The sequence below is a fragment of the Heloderma suspectum genome, chromosome 3 (assembly GCF_057233095.1).
Source record: "Heloderma suspectum isolate Gila_16-S chromosome 3, 16-S_ref, whole genome shotgun sequence".
Taxonomy (NCBI): Eukaryota; Metazoa; Chordata; class Lepidosauria; order Squamata; family Helodermatidae; genus Heloderma; species Heloderma suspectum.
Window position 1 is genome coordinate 520,858 of NC_139460.1, and position 17,701 is coordinate 538,558.

The 17,701-nt window shown below is 53.6% G+C and overlaps 1 protein-coding gene across 22 annotated transcripts in view; it reads right to left on the minus strand.

The window, feature by feature from the left end:
- LCMT2 (leucine carboxyl methyltransferase 2) overlaps positions 1-15,168 on the minus strand; it is a 36,554-nt gene extending 21,386 nt beyond the window's left edge. For 6 of the 22 annotated variants that reach the window (XM_084842188.1, XM_084842187.1, XM_084842185.1 and 3 more), the window contains exons 1-11: positions 14,545-15,168; positions 13,955-14,138; positions 13,166-13,322; positions 12,209-12,398; positions 11,961-12,068; positions 10,061-10,163; positions 7,544-7,801; positions 7,215-7,445; positions 6,833-6,930; positions 5,663-5,850; positions 2,214-2,349 (exon numbers count right to left, since the gene is read on the minus strand). In XM_084842188.1, the coding sequence (XP_084698314.1) occupies positions 2,214-2,349; positions 5,663-5,850; positions 6,833-6,930; positions 7,215-7,445; positions 7,544-7,801; positions 10,061-10,163; positions 11,961-12,068; positions 12,209-12,398; positions 13,166-13,322; positions 13,955-14,138; positions 14,545-15,153 (2,262 nt within the window). In that variant the 5' untranslated portion in view covers positions 15,154-15,168. Of the gene's footprint in view, positions 1-1,084; positions 1,969-2,213; positions 2,350-3,442; positions 4,788-5,662; positions 5,851-6,832; positions 6,931-7,214; positions 7,446-7,543; positions 7,802-10,060; positions 10,164-11,216; positions 11,407-11,960; positions 12,069-12,208; positions 12,399-13,165; positions 13,323-13,954; positions 14,139-14,235; positions 14,318-14,544 lie in introns of those variants that run through there. The other 16 variants (XM_084842200.1, XM_084842189.1, XM_084842195.1 and 13 more) reach the window with 16 other exon arrangements.
- Positions 15,169-17,701: the final 2,533 nt, after the last annotated feature.

A 17,701-nucleotide genomic window follows, 5' to 3' on the forward strand; every position in this document is an offset into this window, starting at 1 on the left:
GTCCCCCACCCTTGCAGGGGGGAAAAGTCTCTGTAAGTCCAAACCTCAGCAGGCAATGATCTGACCATGACAAAGGGACTGATGCAAAGTCCCCCACCTTCAGATTACCATCTCCATTTGAGAAAACCAGGTCTAGAGCATGCCCCGCTACATGTGCTGGGCCACTGACATGTTGGGACCGGCCCAACGTAATGGCTTCTTCAACACCACATTGGGGACCCGTGCGTTAGAGGGCTTAGCAGCTGGAACAGGTGGCTGCCATCGGAGAAGGCTCCTGGAGAAGCTGCTTCTGGAGTGGTGACTGTGTTCATGTGTTATAGAAAAAGCAACAGCATCCTGTGGCTTCCTGTAGCCTGTTTGGGTGGGTGTGGATGTCTGGATGGAGGAGGGGAGGGTTAAAGCTGCTATGCCGCTTCTAGGGATTCTGTGGCGGAAGTGCAGTTGTGCGCAACGTGAGGAGTGCTTCTCCTTCCTCTACAGCTGTGGATGCCAGTGTGCCCCCCCCCCCGACCTCTCCCTAGGAGCTTCCCAGCGTGCCCTCACCCTCCAGATTCAAAAATAAAAATGTTTTTAAGGGGTCTTCTTAGCAGCTGGGATTGTCCAGCCACCACCATCTTCACTTCCCACAAACACCTCTTAAGTCTCAGGTGGGCCCAGAAGCAACCTTAAGGGTGCAGCTGGCAGCCAGTGCTTCCCTTAGAAGGGGTCCCAGCCACCCCAAAGATAGAAAAAAGAAAAAGGGGCTCGCCTCACTGCTCCATAGGAAGACCACTATAGGAAGGCTAAACGGCACCCGTATGAGGACAGACAGAATAGCCATGGGAGGGACAAAGTTCTGTAAGCATCCCATGGTCTTTCCGGGCAGTGATGTGGGTTTTCTGGAAAAGTCTGAATCAGAAAAAATTCCGGAAAATCACCTCTGCCCTGAACTGATGGCGGCCTGATCTAGCATATTTGACTTTAAGCAAAAGAAAAGATGCCATGTTAATTCGACATCCTGTATAAGTGTCTCAGAAGTTTTTCTAATAGACCCCCAACTGAAATATTTTTCTGTGGAGGAAAATTCATTGAAGTACACATAGCATGGATGAAAAGTTATATTCAGATTCTGTTTTATTTGAAAATGGGGTTTTTTTGGAAATATTTTTGAGGCATGAACAGCTCAGTAGCACACATTTCCCAGACAGAGTATACATCATGCCTACCATGAAAAAATAAAGAGAGATGCAATGCTTGCGTTAGTCACCTAGAAACAGAAGTGAAAGATATCAGCACTGAAGCCATCAAGAGTCGCTGACCCGCCCTGTGGAGGGCGGAGACACCCTGCTGTCATCCTAACGGGGGAGACTCTGCCGGAGCCCAGGGGCACGTTGAAAGAGTGGGGGCAACAGCAAGGCACTGCATGCAGAAGACCCACGTGGGTCCTCCTCTGTATCAGGCAGACGCCTCTCCCCACATCCACTAGTTACCTGTGGTTTTGCACGAGAGCACCAAGGGCTTCCCGTGTCCTTGATCATCCATGTGCAAAGAAAGCATGTGCACACACATTACAGGTGGCTAACTTGGCAATCATTTGTCGCCTCTGGGCAGCAAGCGATAGTTATGAGCAAACCGCGTTCTCCCAGCACCACAGCCACATGGCCTTCTGGCAAGACACAGCTGCTTCTCCGGAGCCTCGTGGAAAGAGCCCCACCCCACAGCCACGCGACACAGAGGGGCGCGGGCCTCTTCCTCCAGCAGCTCAGTGCCCAGCCCTTCCCCGTGTCACCACTAAGCAAAGGCCCGCAGGCTGCCCAGGCATCATGGCCCATCCCAGATGCCACCCAGGGCCAGGCGGACAGGTGGCCAGTTCAGGTGGCTCCCGAAGGAGAAGCAGTTGCCGCCGCCGCCAATGAGGAGCACCTCCTTCTCGTCTGGCAAGAAGATGCTACTGTGGTTGTGCAACATCAAAGGCCCCAGGAGCGACGCCTGGAAAAGAGGAGGAAGACTGGCCCCGAGATCCAGGCTGGCGGAGGGGCGCAGAGGTGGCGACTGGCAAGACAGACGCTCCCTGCCCCCGCACCAGGGTGCATTCCAGCCCTGCCACCCACCAGAATTCCCTTGCACTAGCACTCCCGCTGTCCACTCCCAGGCCCGGCACCAACACCTCGCCTTTCCCTTCACAGCCCTCCATCGCCTTGCTCGTCTCTCTGCTCTCACACAGCCCAACTCACCGTGTCAATGTGATACTCCACAACGAGTCCCGTCACCAGATCCACCACAGCCACACCAGGCACCGCAGGAGCCTGCAGCCAAACTCCGCCGACCAGCAGCAACTTGCCACGATGCACGTGGGCTGTGTGCGAGTACCTGGACAGAGGTTGAAGGAAGGGCAAAGTGCAGGCGACGGTCAGGAGCAGCCATGGCTTGTCAGCTGAGCCCAGACGGGTCCATTTGCGCCAAGACCCAGCCCCCCACCCGATCCCAAGCAGCCTGGTTGCTAATCTGTGCGTGCTCCATTTCCTTGGAGGATTTCTACGCTTGCCACTTGGACAAAGCAAAATGTTGCCCCTCAAACTGCATGAATTGTGACCACCTTATTTGTCTACTATTCTACGATTAGCCAACAAGGAAAAGGATTGTGAACCTGCCAAATAACACTATCATCCAATCTGTCCTGACTGGGTAGGCTTTCAAACCAGGTGCAAGGGCGAGTCCCTTGACAGGCTTGGGGGCGACAGAGTAGTTGGCTCTTTACCTGATGCTTTCTGAAGGGCAATACACAGGGGTGCTGTTGGGGCCAGACTTGGGGTGGGGTGGGGGTAAACATAACCTCAGAGCACCACTGGGACGATAGCCGCAAGTCTGGGAGTGCTGCTAGAGCAGCCAAAACCACGTTCCTTGTAGGGCTGTGCACCGCTTTGGACTCAGACGTCCGAAGCATGGTGGCCATTTTGGGCAGTGTGAAGGTAGGCCTGACTAGGCCTTGTAAGTGGTTGGGCTGAGGCAAGGTGCCTATGGGATTGAGAGAGAGAGTGTGTGTGTGTGTGTGTGTTGCCATGAAAAGGTAATTGTAACTTGCTCATTATAAGCAAGAAATTCCTATCCACCAAAGTAGCTCATCCCTGCAGATAGGAAGGCAGCTGTGGTGATAAGACTGTTGCTGAGCTAAATTAGCTCTTCAAAATGCACAGCGCATTTTCTTTGTTCCCTAACTTTCAGTCTGTATAAATGCATCCTGTTTATTTGGCGAGGCACAATTTCGACCGTCTCTCCCACAGCTGTGATAAACTCCTGACTGGACCAGCCACGGTTGTGTCACAGGCCTAAGCAACAGGGCTCCCCCTGGTGGTGGTGAATGGAGCTTGCCTACAGAGGGAGACATTGCCGGCCGAGTTCTGTCTTCCTCCACATGGGACCAGGCCTTGGCCTGTCGTTATTTATCAATAAAAAAACCCTGGCATTGCTACAGATGTCTTTATTTCACAGGAAGGCAAGGGGAGGCTCCCACACTCATACTCTGATCTGCCACACATCAGGACCTCCCCTTTTTATGCAAATGAGAAAAGAGGCAGGGCCGATGTGGGGCTGGTGCATGTGAGGACAGCAGGGCCCAGTTCTCTGACCCTAGCTCAGTTCTCCCCGCATGGGCCAATGTGGCACCCGTGGGCACCCACAAAACTTTGTGTTTTGTTTTTAATATACGTACATGGATTTGTATATATCCATAGTAATGAACACATATGAAATGCACAAACTTTCTAACCATTATACATAGGCATCAACAAAAGCAGGCCAAATACCCAAAGTAGTATCCATTTGAAGGTGGCATCTATATGACATCTGTTCAAATATTGAAAGCGTTTTAAGATCCTCTATCCGTTGCATTATAGAAGATGAGTGCTTATCCTTCCAATGCTGTGTTATCAGTCTTTTAGTTGTCAAAAGGGCACGGAGAATCCATATATGCCAACCACTTGTTAATTTCCATGAACCAGGTAAATAATTTAAAAGAGTGTGTACGTCAATGAATATTAAAAACTGTTCCAGTACAAAATTTAACTGTGTAATAGCCTCCTCCCCAAAAGAAGCACCTGCTGGATATTACCAAAGCATATGTTTAAACGAAGCATTAGCCATGTTGCACCACCAGCAGTTAGCCAAATTAGACAATCCCTTATTAATGAGACGTTGTGTTGCGGTGTCCAATAAACATGAAGCAGAAGTTTTTGCTGAATAAGATGCAGCCTAAGATCCACAGACGCAAGAGGTAGATGCCAAAGTGGCGATCCACTGATTAGGATTTTGTGCTGGTGCCTACAGAAGTTCTCAAATTCCCAAATGTGCCAACAGGTCCAAAAGGTTTGGGGACCCCTGTCTTAGTTAATCCCATTTGGACAACTGTTAACACGCTGTATGTGGGGCTGCCTTCAAAAACTCTTCAGAGTAGGGGTGTACGAACCCCACTTACCTGGGTCCACTGGGGGGTCCGCGGGGGGGGGGGGAGGCAATCCGGTCTGCAGCGAGTCTGCAGAGCCACTGGCCGGGGCCAGCCACTGCCGGACTTCCGGCTGTGGCCGGTCTGCGTCCTCAAATGGCGTCCGGCATAGCCGACACCATTTGCATCCCTGCACTTTACCATGATAGGCTACGTAAATCTTTACGTAGCCTATCACGTTAGACAGCAGGGACGCAAATGGCGTTCCAGACGCCATTTGCGTCCACAGTCCGGCGATACGGCCATGGCGGCTGTACCGCTGGGTCTTCGGAGCTGGAGGTAGGGAGGAGCCGCTGGCGAGGACTTTGCACTGGAAGAAAAGATAGGAGATCCAATCCTCCATGGACTTCGGGGGGCTAGATTCAATAGAATCCGGCCTCACTGGGGTCTGTGGAGGATTTCTCCAACATCCCTGCTTCAGAGACTTCAGCTGGCCCAGAATGTTGTGTCCAGACTGTTGAGCAGGGCCAGTTCCAGGGAGCACGCAACTCCTTGTCAGAACAGCTTCACTTACTACCAGTCTGTTTCAGAGTCCTGGTTATGACCTATAAAGCCCTATACACCTTATGGCCAGGCACCTGAACAACTGCCTTCTCCCATACGAGCCTGCCCAGGTTTTAGGAACTTTGGGAGAGGCCCCTCTCCTGGTGCCCCGGCCTTCAGAGGTGCATTCAATGGGCATGCGAGAGGGCCCTCTCGGTGGCCACGCCCAGGCTGTGGAACTCCCTGCCAAGGGAGGCTCGGCGGGCTCCCTCTCTGTTGTCCTTCTGCCGGAAGGCAAGGACCATTCGACTGAAGCAGGCCTCCAGCATGCAGCTGGTCTCCTGGGTTGGGCACTGTTTTTATGTTGTTGGTGTGTTTTTAACTGTGCTTTAATGTATTTATTTTATTACCGTTGTAATAAAGTTCTTATTTCTAAAAATGTTTTTATTACTATGATAGTTAGCTGCCTTGAGAGTCCTTTGCTTAGTGGAAAGGCAGGGTGCTAAACAAACAAACCTTCCTTCCTGGGGAGTTCCTCCAGCCCCTATGAGGTTCCCCAGGAGTCCTCTGGGGCTGCCTGTCCCATGAACCCTTTCACAGAAACTTAGTTCTTACGCTGGCTGAAATACCCAGGAAGGCAGCACACCCTCCCATGCAGAGGGGCTGCACCTCCCAAATGCAGGGGAGGGCTGGATCACTTACCTAGGAGTGAGGGGTGGGCACGTCTCAATCGCATGCCACTGGAAGCCACCCTCTGCTGGCCTCAGAAACAGGATGCTGCCCAGGGGCTGCTCTGCTGCTCCCAGGCCCCCTGTGATGAGGACCCCGCCTTTCCAGCCACAGGCACTGTGGGAGTGACGGCCAACTGGGACGTGGCCTTCCACAGGAATCTAAGAGGGTGGAGCAAAAGGAAAGGCGTGAGCTGGTGGCAACCACAAGCAGGCTCCAAGAGAGCGGGGGCTTTGGGTAAACCTCAGGTATCGGAGTCATTCCCATAAATGATGCCGCCCAAATGATGCAGACGATACTTGGTCTCTTGCCTTCCGCAAGACTTCTCTGGTTTTCACAGGCCTGCTCTCACTTTGCAGGCTGCAAATCTTGCCTTGACACAGCCGGCCTTTCAGGAGGAGGTCGTCACAGTCTTAGGTAGGTGGAAGACACCGGGGGGGCTCGGGGGGCAGGGGGGCTCCTCCCCCGCCCTAGCAATGACAGGGGAGTGAGGACTGACGACTGGTTAAGAACAGAAGGGGTGGAAAAGCAGGCCAGGGGAAGGGGCTGCCAGGCTTTGAGTGAACGGAGAGGCTAGGGGCGGGGGAGGGTCCAGCTCAATACCAGGAGCCGAAGAGAGAGGCCTGCGAGGCTCTCATCGTGCCGGCTGGTAGGAAAGCCGCTTCAGTCACTCAGGTTTACAGCCAAACTGTAGCCAGTGTGACGCAGCAGACAGAGTGTCCAGGGAGGGCTGGGAGGACCTGGTTCAAATTCCAACTCAGCTAAGCCACTCACTGAGTTAGTCACTATCTGGCTGCCTAGCCTACCTCACAGGGTTGTTGTGAGGATAACATGGGCACAGGAAGAACCATGTACATTGCCTTAACTTCCTTGGAGGAACAGCAGGATAAAAGTGTAACAATACACATAAACGTTACTGTCTGCTCGCATGAGGAACCACAGCAGCAGTGATCCTTGTTCCGGTCCTCATGGGCTAAGCCACTGATGCAGTTGTGGGAATGACCCTGAGACTTGGGGAACATCCCTCAGCTCCAGCTCCTGCCACTCGATGACCAGCCCCAATAGAGATGGCCCTGGAACCGGCACAGATGGCAGGCTCACAGACAAGGCCAAAGGAGGGCTCCGCCCTGCCTCGCCCCTTACCTGTCGGCTACAGAGCTCCTCCAAGTGCAGGAAGCACCAATCCGCCAGTACAGACTGCCCGGAGCTACAGCCACCGTAGACAAACAGGTACGCCTCACCTGGAAGGAGAGCAGGAAGTCAGACCGGAGTCCTGCGGCCTCCAACGTCTTCCCTGGGATCTTCCCCTCCTGGGCTGAAGAACAACTGGCAATGGAAGGGGTGGATTTAACCCCCCCCCCCCCGTGTTACCCAACCCCTCTTCCATGGAGAAGAGAGCAGCAGCAGGCGGCTTCTATGAAGTCTCCCGCTGGGCATCATATGGGCCAGGGTGGTCCAGCGCCAGAACACCACGGAACACCACGAAGCGCTCTCACCACCCCCAGATGGCCAGTCTCACTTCTACCTTGATATGAAATTTCCGTCGTTGTGTGTCTCCAGCGGGGCAAAGCCAGATCCTTCACCGGCGGCAGCTGAGTAAGCTCGATCACGGGACCCCCAGGGGGCGAGGAGCCAGCAGCCTCCAACACTCTCAAGCGACGGAGTGCCAGGCCGGGGCTGCCTGGGGACTTGCGTCCCCCCAACACCACAGCCCAGCCTGCCTGTAGAAAGGTCAATGTGTGGAAGAGCCGCCCATCTGTGGGGGGAAGAGACAGAGCTCTGACTGCTGCCAGCAAGAGGTGGGGTTGCATGCCATGCTGCCTGCCCCCCCCTCCTGCCCCCAACCCAGCTTACCCCAGGCTTCCCCAGACTGGGCCAGGCAGAGGCTGCCGCTTCTCCAGACACCCTCATCCTTGATTAGGACATGCAGTTCCGTCAGGCGGCCGTGACGCCCACCGTGGTCCCCAAAACCTCCTGTGGTAAGGACCATGTGTGGGGCCAGGAGCACAGAGCGATGGCCATATCGCCTCAGGCTGGCGACTCCCAAGTCTGCGGCACAGACCGAGGCAGCAATCGCCCCAGCAAAGCCAGGCTTCCGGCTAGTCAGCAAAGCTGCAAGGCAGAGGAAGAAATGGGGACACCGTCCCTGGAAGCAGAGGCCCCCCACAAGGGGACGAGGCCCCCGACACCAGCCGACAGCAGAGGAACCAGAAACGTCTGAGTCATGCACGTGCGTGCAAGCAGGGCCACACGTCTCCCTCAGTAACAGGTGAGTCACTGACAAGCATCGACTGAAAGGGAGTCCCCACGGGGCAGCCAAGCCACCCTGGGTCCGGAAACACGCAGCCGCCTGCACCACCGCCAGCGAGCGCCTACAGTTTCCCTCCATGCTGGGCTTCCATGTAATACAGGAGGAGGTGCTTGGGAGCCCCATTGAGAGCATCCGGGGTAAAATAAATGGAGCAAAGAATAAAAGGAACATGGTGGTCGGAGTCTACTACCGGCCACCCAACCAAGGAGAAGATGAGGATGAAACTTTTGAAAAGCAAACTGCCAATGTTTCGAGGAAGCAAGATGTAGCAGTAATGGGGGACTTCAATTTCCCCGATATCTGTTGGGAGACAAATTCTGCAAAACATGGCCCCTCCAAGAGGTTCCTGACTTGTGTTGCTGGTAACTTCCTCCTACAGAAAGTGGAGGAAGGAACTAGAGGATCAGCTATCCTTGACTCGATCCTAACCAACAGAGGTGACTTAGTGAATCAAGCTGCAGTTACAGGAACTCTTGGGGAAAGCAACCATGTTATACTTGACTTCTTGTTTCTAAAAGAAGCAAAAGCCAAGTGTAGTCAAACGCGTACCCTGGATTTTAGGAAAGCTGATTTTCATAAACTCACAACAATAAGTAAGGTCCCATGGCAAGCGACTCTAATGAGAAAAGGAGTCCAAGATGGGTGGGACTTTTTAAAAAAGGAAATTCTCAAGGCACAATGACAAACAATTCCAACAAGAAGAAAAGGTGGAAGACAACAGAAGAAGCCAATGTGGCTTCACAAAAAGCTTAGGGATGACCTGAAAACAAAAAAGGACACCTATAGGAAGTGGAAGGAAGGCCAAGCAACAAAGGAAGAGTACAGGCAGGTAGCACAGAATTGCAGGGATGGCGTCAGGAAGGCTAAAGCAGAGAACGAGCGGAGGTTAGCGAGGGATGCTAAAAACAACAAAAAGGCTTTCTTCAGCTACGTGCACAGTAAAAGGCAGAGAAAAGAAATGGTGGTTCAGCTATTAAATAAGGATGGCAAAACGATAACAGATGACAAAGAAAAGGCAGAGGTGCTCAATTCCTATGTTGGCTCAGTCTTCTCCCAAAAGAGGGTCTATGACCCCCCTGACAAAGCCGAAGTACAGGCTGAAGGGGCAGGATTGCAGCTTCAGATCGATAGGCATATGGTCAAGGAACACCTAATGACTTTGAATAAGTTCAAAACTCCAGGGCCAGGTGAACTGCACCCTAGAGTAATAAAGGAACGGGCAGAAGAACTCTCAGAACCGCTGTCTATTCTCTTTGAGCAATCATGGAGGATGGGGGAAGTGCCAGATGACCGGAGGAGGGCTAATGTTTCCCTGTCTTCGAAAAGGGTAAAAAGGAGGAACCTGGGAACTGTACAGTGATTACTCGAAGCCAACATGGATTTGTCAAGAACAAATCCTGCCAGACAAATCTGATCTCATTTTTGGATCAGGTAACCTCCCTTGTGGACTGTGGGAATGCTGTGCACATCATATACCTCGATTTCAGCAAAGCTTTCGACAAAGTGCCCTATGATATCCTGCTCAACCCATAAAATAAGCTGTAGCTCTGATACATAAAGTACTTCTTACAACTAAGTACATAAAGTACTTCTTAACTTTTATTGTGGTTGTATTGTTATATTGTGGTTTTAATGTTCTGTATATTTTAAATTGTTTTATCGTGTGTTGCTTGGATTTAATTTTTGTGAACCGCCCAGAGAGCTTCGGCTATTGGGCAGTATAGAAATGAAATAAATAAATAAATAAATAAATAATACCTGTAAGACAGACCATTAATACTCTCATATTAATGATGAGGAAGCTAAAAGACTGACCAGAAATCTGCACCAGGGGCTTCCAAGCTCATAGCTCATGTTTTTAACAACCGTGTTATTTCAGCTATCTACAATGCAAGGCAGAGGTTTGGTCAAGGAGGCTACCAGATCTGGAAGCGGGTGGATGGGGGCATCTGTCTGTCTGTCAATCTATCTATTACATGTCTATACTGCCCAATAGCCAAAGCTCCCTAAGGCACTGCCAGCCACACCAACCCATTCTGGAAGAAAAAGTTTTACTGCACCTTTGTCTTCTATGCCAGAAAACACAGGAGGGGTCAGAGACAGCACCTCTCCTCCTTTGGATGCAACAAGGATGAAATAATGGGAGCATGTCAGGTGCCATTCCTGCAGGAAATAGGTGGGGTGGGGACGGTCACTATCACGTACTGGCTTCTATTCTCCCAAATTTCCCAGCCATGCCCCTATCACCTTGGGGAAGGTTCCCACAACCAAACGAACAAGCCCACAAAAGTTCCTAGCCTGCACGGTTTTAAACTGTCATGCTAGGTCCACACAGGCCACGCAGCAACAGGGAAGCACAAGCTCATCAAAAAAGTCCCTTCTTCCAAGGATGCTGGCAAAGGCAGACGTCCCTGTCCCTCCTCCGCCGTGCCACTGCACTGCCGTGCTGGCTGCAGATGGAGGGGTTTCCCCTCCTCCATGGCCAGCACCAAAGTGCAGCGGGCTGATGGAAGAGCGATCCATCCCTCCTCTGCCAGTCCACTCACTTGCCTGTGTGGAATTCCTCACTGCCTATGACAACCGGGCAAGCTGTTAAATACAAGCTTCTATCCCTTTCTTACTGCCTCCTATCAGAGGCAGTTTGCCTACATACACCAGTTACTGGGGACCACGGACAGGAGGGTGCTGTTGCACTTGTGTCCAGCTTGTAGGTTCCCAGTTGACAGCTGGTTGGCCACTGTGTGAACAGAATGCTGGACCAGATAGACCCTTGGTCTGATCCCACATGGCTCTTCTGTTTTTTGTCCCGTGCCCAGTTCTGAACAGTGAAGACTTCCAAGTTGTACTCTTATTTCACCAACACACATTCAGCCCTTATACAGAGGAGGGAACAGCCCTTGTCCATGCAGAGCAGAGGTCACAACAAAATGAGAAGGCAGCTCCTGCCCACAAAGGCCCACATGTAGTACTTGTTAGCCTACACTCTGAGCAACTCTGTCTTGGAAGGCTCAGTCAGAAAGCGAGCCAAGCGTCACAGAACCCTAGACCTGGGGGGGCAAGCGGGCACTCCAGCTGCCGAGGCTGCTGGGTGAGCCAGCCTACCGCGCGGGCCTCACACCAGTCGGGGGAGCTGCACAGGCTGCAAATAAGCTACTGAGCCACGTTCAAGGGCATACGCTGACGCAGAAAGCCCTGCGCGGCTGAGGGTCTGGTTACCTGGCGGAGTGCCTTCTCCCTTCTATTCCTGCCCAGGTGTGAAGACTGGCTGGGGATCCCTCTGGATGGTGCCGCATTGGCCTGGAGTCCAATACGCCGCATTCCCAAGGGGAGGCGTTCTCCATACAGGAACCTCGACGGCGGAGCTGTCTCTCAACTCATGTGCGGGCAGCACTGGGTCTTACAAGCTTTCAGCGCCAGCTAAAGACCTATTTGTTTATCCAGGCTTTTGACTGATTTTTCTCTTTTTTCTCTTGCTGCATCATGGAAACTGTTATTTATCTTTTACTGTTCTCCCCGGCTTATCTTTTTTTGTCAATGCTGTATTATTTTACTGTTATATTTTTTGTACCCTACTTTAGGATTCTTTATCCCTTAAATAAATAAACAGTCTTAACTCCCTGTTCAATGCGGAAAATCCAGAGCTTTTGCATCCCCAACAGATAGCTGGCCAGCCTGTTCTCACCACCTTTGCTTACTGCAAGAGCTTCAGAGGCTGAACTGCTCTATGGTTCTGGTACCACAGAGCTGTCCACCAGAGGGAGAATGGAGACCTGCCTGGACCACCCGCCCCATGCCCCACATGGGAGCAGGAAGGCTGGCAAGTCATGGCTGATGTCTGGTGTGACAGGAGCACGTGCTCAACCAATACAGCTCCTGCCAGGCCTCCTCCCCACAAAGTCCAGCCCCAGCTGCAGCAGGGGCAGAAGGCCCTGGGTCTCAACATGAATGCTGGCAGATTACCTCAAACTCATCAAAGGGCTCCAAGGCTTGGATCCTCTGCTGCTCATCTCTGGGAACAAAGCGGCAGTAGAATTCATTCATGTTGATGCTGCTGCATTCAGTCCAGCCCTGAAGAGTATGCCAGAGCACGAAGTTAGCTGCTGCCACCTCCCGCAAGCACCCCATCATGGGCAGCTGTGTTCAGCCCCTCGTCTCCGCAACCTCTTTCCTCCTTCCCTGCCCAGCGCCAGTCCAAGTCCCACACCCACCCTCTGGAGGAAGCGCATCTGCTGGGCCTTGCAGTCTGGGTACCAGGCCAGGGAACGGAGCTGGGACTTGAGCCGGCTGAAATGATGCTGCATGACATGTCCAAAAGGGTCATCGGGATGGATCTGCTCATACAAGATGAACCAAGCCTGTGGGAAGTGCCTGGCTGCCCACTGGACCAGGGCATCTGACCTGGAAGGCACAAGGGGGAGGGGAGGCATGCCACTAAAGAGGAGCCCTGGGCCAGCACAGGAGGCCAAAGAGCATCTCTTGGAGCCACACAGCCCCCAAGGCAACACAGGATTGGGGTTGATAAAAGGATGCATCATGTGGGAACACAGCTCATTGGGACAGTTTTCTTTTGGCCTTCTTTGGTGTAAGGATTAGCGATTCGGTCTCAAGATCCAGATGGGATGTCTCTTAGGTTTGGGGACTCACAGTGCGAGCTTGACCAATGGAGCTTACTAATGCAAAATGGGGTGAGCACAACAAGCTTAGAGAGCTTTAAAAAGGGATGAGGCAAATTCACAGAGGAGGAGGAGGTCTGCCAACGGCTACTGAGCGTGGTAGCTACGCAGAACCTCCAAGCTCAGAGGAAGCGTGTCTCTGAATACCCATTGCTGGGGGGGGGGGGGCAGCCAGGTCCTGCTTACAGGCTACCCGTTGGGGGCATCCGGTTGGCCATGCTGGGAAGCAGGATCGGGCCTGCTTTGGTCAAAATCCAGTTTCAAGGCTCCTCACACCTGCTGAACTACAGCCACAAAACCATGCAGTATGTTCTCTCAGACTGCGCATCACTCTTTGCTGTTACGAGCTTTGTTTCATGACAGTAAAACAAGTTGGATTTGTCACTAGCTCAAATATCTGTCTTTGTTACAGTCCAAGCGCTGGCTGTTACTTGACAGGATCCAACTGTTCAAATGGCCAAGGGTACTGAAGGAACAGGGCACTCTACAAACCTCTCAACCTCCATGTAGGTGAGCACAACTTCCGCAAGAATCATCGTGGGGGCATTGTTGTCCAGGCCTGCTGCATGCAAGGCTTCCTCCACCCTCGAGAGTTCAGAGAGGTCGACTCCCAAAAGCCTGTAATCATCTCCAGAAAAATTAACCACCCCTGGAAAAGAGGGAGCGCCATCACTCATTGTCACACCCAACTCTCAGAGGCAAGACAGAGGCACGTTCCTGACTGCTTTCAGCATCAGGCCTGGGACCCTCCCTGCTACAAGGGGGCTACAGACAGTCTTACGCTATCTGGCAAAGGGCGCTGCTGGCTAGGGAGAGGGGGCTGTATGTGTGTGTCAGAGAGAGAGAACACAACACAGACTCACTGGAAACCCTCCAGTAACGCATGCCATTCTGCTCTGCCCTGTGTGCCCAGGCACATGGTGCTGTCCATCCCCCGCGCTAGGGCTGCTGGACATCTAGCCTCATACGCGGGTCCAGCCAGTTCTGCCAGTTCCCCGGATTGCCTGAAAAGCCCATCACCACCGCATCTGCACAGAACCGGCCCCGACTACTAGGCAGGCGTGGTAGTGCCGAAGCTGGCAACTGTGAGGGATGCACCAGCACGTGCTCCCTGGCTGCACCTTCTCTTGGGATGTGGCCATCCAGGCTTCCCCGTGCCCAGAGAGGCCGCAGGGCCGACAAAAGCCAGCCTCGTCACGAAGCACGGAAGCCGGCAGAAGCCTCTCGCGCTGACGAGCCCCTGCGGCCGCCTCCCGCTCGGCCCCGCACCCGTCACCATACCAGGCGCCCCTCCGGGAGCGCCGCTCCCCGCCGCGGCGGCCAGCTCCTCCGTCCCGCTGATCAGGGCCGCTTTGCGGCGGGCCACCTCCGGGAAGTCGATCTCGAAGAAGGCGGCGCGGCGCAGCAGCCCCCCGCTCTTGAGGAGGAAGTAGAGCGAGTCGAGGCCCGCGCCCAAGGAGACGACCTGCGGGGCGGAGGCGGGCCGCGCGTCAGCGGCGGCCGGAGGCAGGGCCGGCGAGGGCGAAGCCGCCGCCCGCCCGCCCGCCTCCCCACGCGCTCACCTGCCTCCGAGGGCGGCCGCGGGTGCTCCGCAGGAACGCGCGCGCGCAGTGCTCCACGGCCCGGGCCCGGACGTAGTAGCCCCTGCGGGAGAGGAGACGGCGGGAGAGGAAGCCGGCCCGCCCGGCGGGGGAGCCGCCGCCGCCGCCGCCTCAACGCGCCCGCCCCGGCGCCGGCGAGGACGAGGCGGCCCCGCTCCGCCCGGGCTGAAAAGCGCCCTCCGCCCGTGCCCGGAGGCGCCCCGGCGCCCGAGGGCAGCCCCGCCCGCCCGCCCGCGGGCTCCCGTCGCGCCGCTTCGCTTCGGCTCTCACCGGTGGACGGCGGGGGCGCGGCGGCGGCCGCCCCCGGGCACGAGCTGCAGCACGAAGCGGTCCGGCGTGTAGCCCCGCGCGGCGGCCGACCTCTTGCTGGCGGCGCTGCTGCCCCCGGTGCCCCGCACCTGCCGGGAGGGGGAGGGGGAGGCAGTGAGCGCGCGGGCCGGGCCGGGCCAGCCCCCGCCCGCCGCCCCCTCGCCGCGACTCACGGCCTGGGCCTCGGCCGGGCCCATGACTCCGCGCGCACGCCGCCCGGGCGGGAGCCGCGCACGCGCCGCCGCGCAGCGGACGCGCGCGCAGCGCCGGGCCTATCCGCGGGCGCCGCCTTCGCCGCCGCGCCCTGGAGAGCCGCCCCCGGCGGAGCGCACGCCCCGCGCCTTCCGCTCTGGCCGCGAGTCCCCGGGGTCGGCTCGCCGGCCGCCCCGGCCCTAGTCCCCGCGGAGCCTCTCTCGCCCCTGGCGGGCTTGGGCCCGAGGGCCGCTCCAGCCCGCCCCCGCTCGAGGCGTCTGGTCCGCAGCCCCGTCCGCGTGTGGAGAGGCGCGATCCTGGGCACGTCTGGACAGCCTGGCTGGGGAACGCTGGAGCTGTGGGGCTCTGTCTACGCATGTCTTCATTTAGGGCGCGGTCCTCTGCAGGCTTAGACGGAAAACGGGCCTACCGCTCCCAGCATTCCCCAGCCAGCTAAACCTACATAGGATTGCGCCCTTAAAGTACTTATAGGCTGCCTTCCGGTTCTTGTTGTTGTTCAGTTGTTCAGTCGTGTCCGACTCTTCGTGACCCCATGGACCAGAGCACACCAGGCCTTCCTGTCCTGCGCTCTCTCCAGGAGTGTGCTCAGGTTCATATTCATTGCATCCGTGATGCTATCTAGCCATCTCACCCCCTGCCGTCCCCTTCTCCTTTTGCCTTCAGTCTTTCCCAGCATCAGGGTCTTTTCCAGAGAGTTTTCTCTTCGCATTAGGTGGCCAAAATATTGGAGCTTCAGCTTCAGTATCTGTCCTTCCAATGAGCACTCAGGGTTGATTTCCTTTAGGATGGACTGATTTGACCTCCTTGCAGTCCAGGGGGCTCGTAAGGGTCTTCTCCAGCACCACAGTTCGAAGGCATCAATTCTTTGGCGCTCAGCCTTCCTGATAGTCCAGCTCTCACAGCCATACATTACTCCTGGGAAAACCATAGCTTTGATTAGACGGACCTTTGTCGGCAAGGTGATGTCTCTGCTTCTTACTATGCTGTCTAGGTTTGCCACAGCTTTCCTCCCAAGGAGCAAGCGTCTTTTAATTTCATGGCTACAGTCACCGTCTGCAGTGATCTTGGAGCCCAAGAAAGTACAATCTGTCACTGCTGCCATTTCTTCCCCTTCGATATGCCAGAAAGTGATGGGGCCAGATGCCATGATCTTCATTTTTTTAATGTGGAGTTTCAAACCAGCTTTTGCACTCTCCTCTTTCACCCTCAACAAGAGGCTCTTGAGATCCTCTTTGCTTTCTGCCATTAGGGTGGTATCGTCTGCATATCGGAGGTTGTTGATAATTTTCTCAGCAATCTTAATTCCGACCTGTGATTCATCCAACCCGGCGTTTCTCATGATGTACATGATGTACTCTGCATATAAGTTAAATAAGCAGGGTGTCAATATGCAGCCTTGTCGTACTCCTTTCCCAATTCTGAACCAATCGGTTGTTCTACGTCCGGTTCTGACTGTTGCTTCTTGACCCTCGTACAGGTTTCTCAGGAGACAGGTAAGGTGGTCTGGTACTCCCATCACTTTCAGAATTTGCCACAGTTTGTTGTGATCCACACAATCAAAGGCTTTAGCGTAGTCAATGAAGCAGAAATAGACGTTTTTCTGGAATTCTCTTGCTTTCTCCATGATGCAACGAATGTTGGCGATTTGATCTCTAGTTCCTCTGCCTCTTCGAAACCCAGCTTGTACTTCCGGTAGTTCTCAGTTCGCATACTGCTGAAGCCTAGCTTGTAGGATTATCTTCCACTTGTGCAAATGCACATTCTCACTACTGCTAATGAGTGCTAATGTGCATTATTGCAAGTACGCATTAACGCTAATGAGCAACGATGCAAATCTCCCTGAAAAGTAAAAGAATGATCTGGAATCCACGCTGGAGAAGCCAGTTTGCAGCAGAATCCACAGGTCAGATAAACAGAAATCAGAACTCATTTGAATCCATTGCAGACTTTGCCAGCATCCCTAACTACAAGTATTTTATTTCTCTGCTCTTTTCCTGCTCACAAATGGCAAGTCGGTTAGCAACATAAATTAGCAATACATCAACAATTACAAAATAAAATAATATACAAAACAGCACCAATATATTACTGAATAGCAATATACTGTTAAGGAAATATCCAAGGCAGCTTAGGTTGAACAGTCAGAAATTTATTAAAGCACATCATGGCCATGGGGGAGACAGACAAAACTGTGTCTCCCCCCACAAAAAGAAAACTGGATGCATTTATACAGACTGAAAGTTGGAGAACAAAGAAAAGCACACTACACATGCTCAAGAGCTAATTTAGCTCAGCAACAGTCTTATCAGCACAGCAGCATTCTTATCTTTAGGGATGAGTTACTTTGGTGGATAGGAATTCCTGCTTATGAGCAAGTTATAATTACCTTCTCATAATCAGACACACACTCTCTCTCAATCTCATCAGGCACCTCGCCTAAACCAAAATACTTACAGGGCCTAGTCAGGCCTACCTTCACAATCCCCCCTTAGGCCCATCAGGCTCACCATCTATACTTGTATTGTTATCAGTTATTCAATCTCTTTATCTCTTTCTCTTCTTTTTACATTTCTCTTTGCATTCAACTGACTATCTGGTGCAGTTCAGCTTTATGTATACTTTTAGCAAGGAATTTGATACAACATTTAATCAAAGCAATGATCACATTGAACAAAACAACACATAGAATCATAGAATAGTAGGGTTGGAAGGGGCCTACCAAGGCCATCGAGTCCAACCCCCTGCTCAATGCAGGAACCCAAGTCAGAGCATCCCTGACTGATGGCTGTCCAGCCTCGTCTTGAAGGCCACCAGTGTGGGAGAGCCCACCACCTCCCCAGGGAATTGGTTCCATTGTCGTATTGCTGTAACAGTCAGGAAGTTTTTCACTAAAAGATGAATCAGT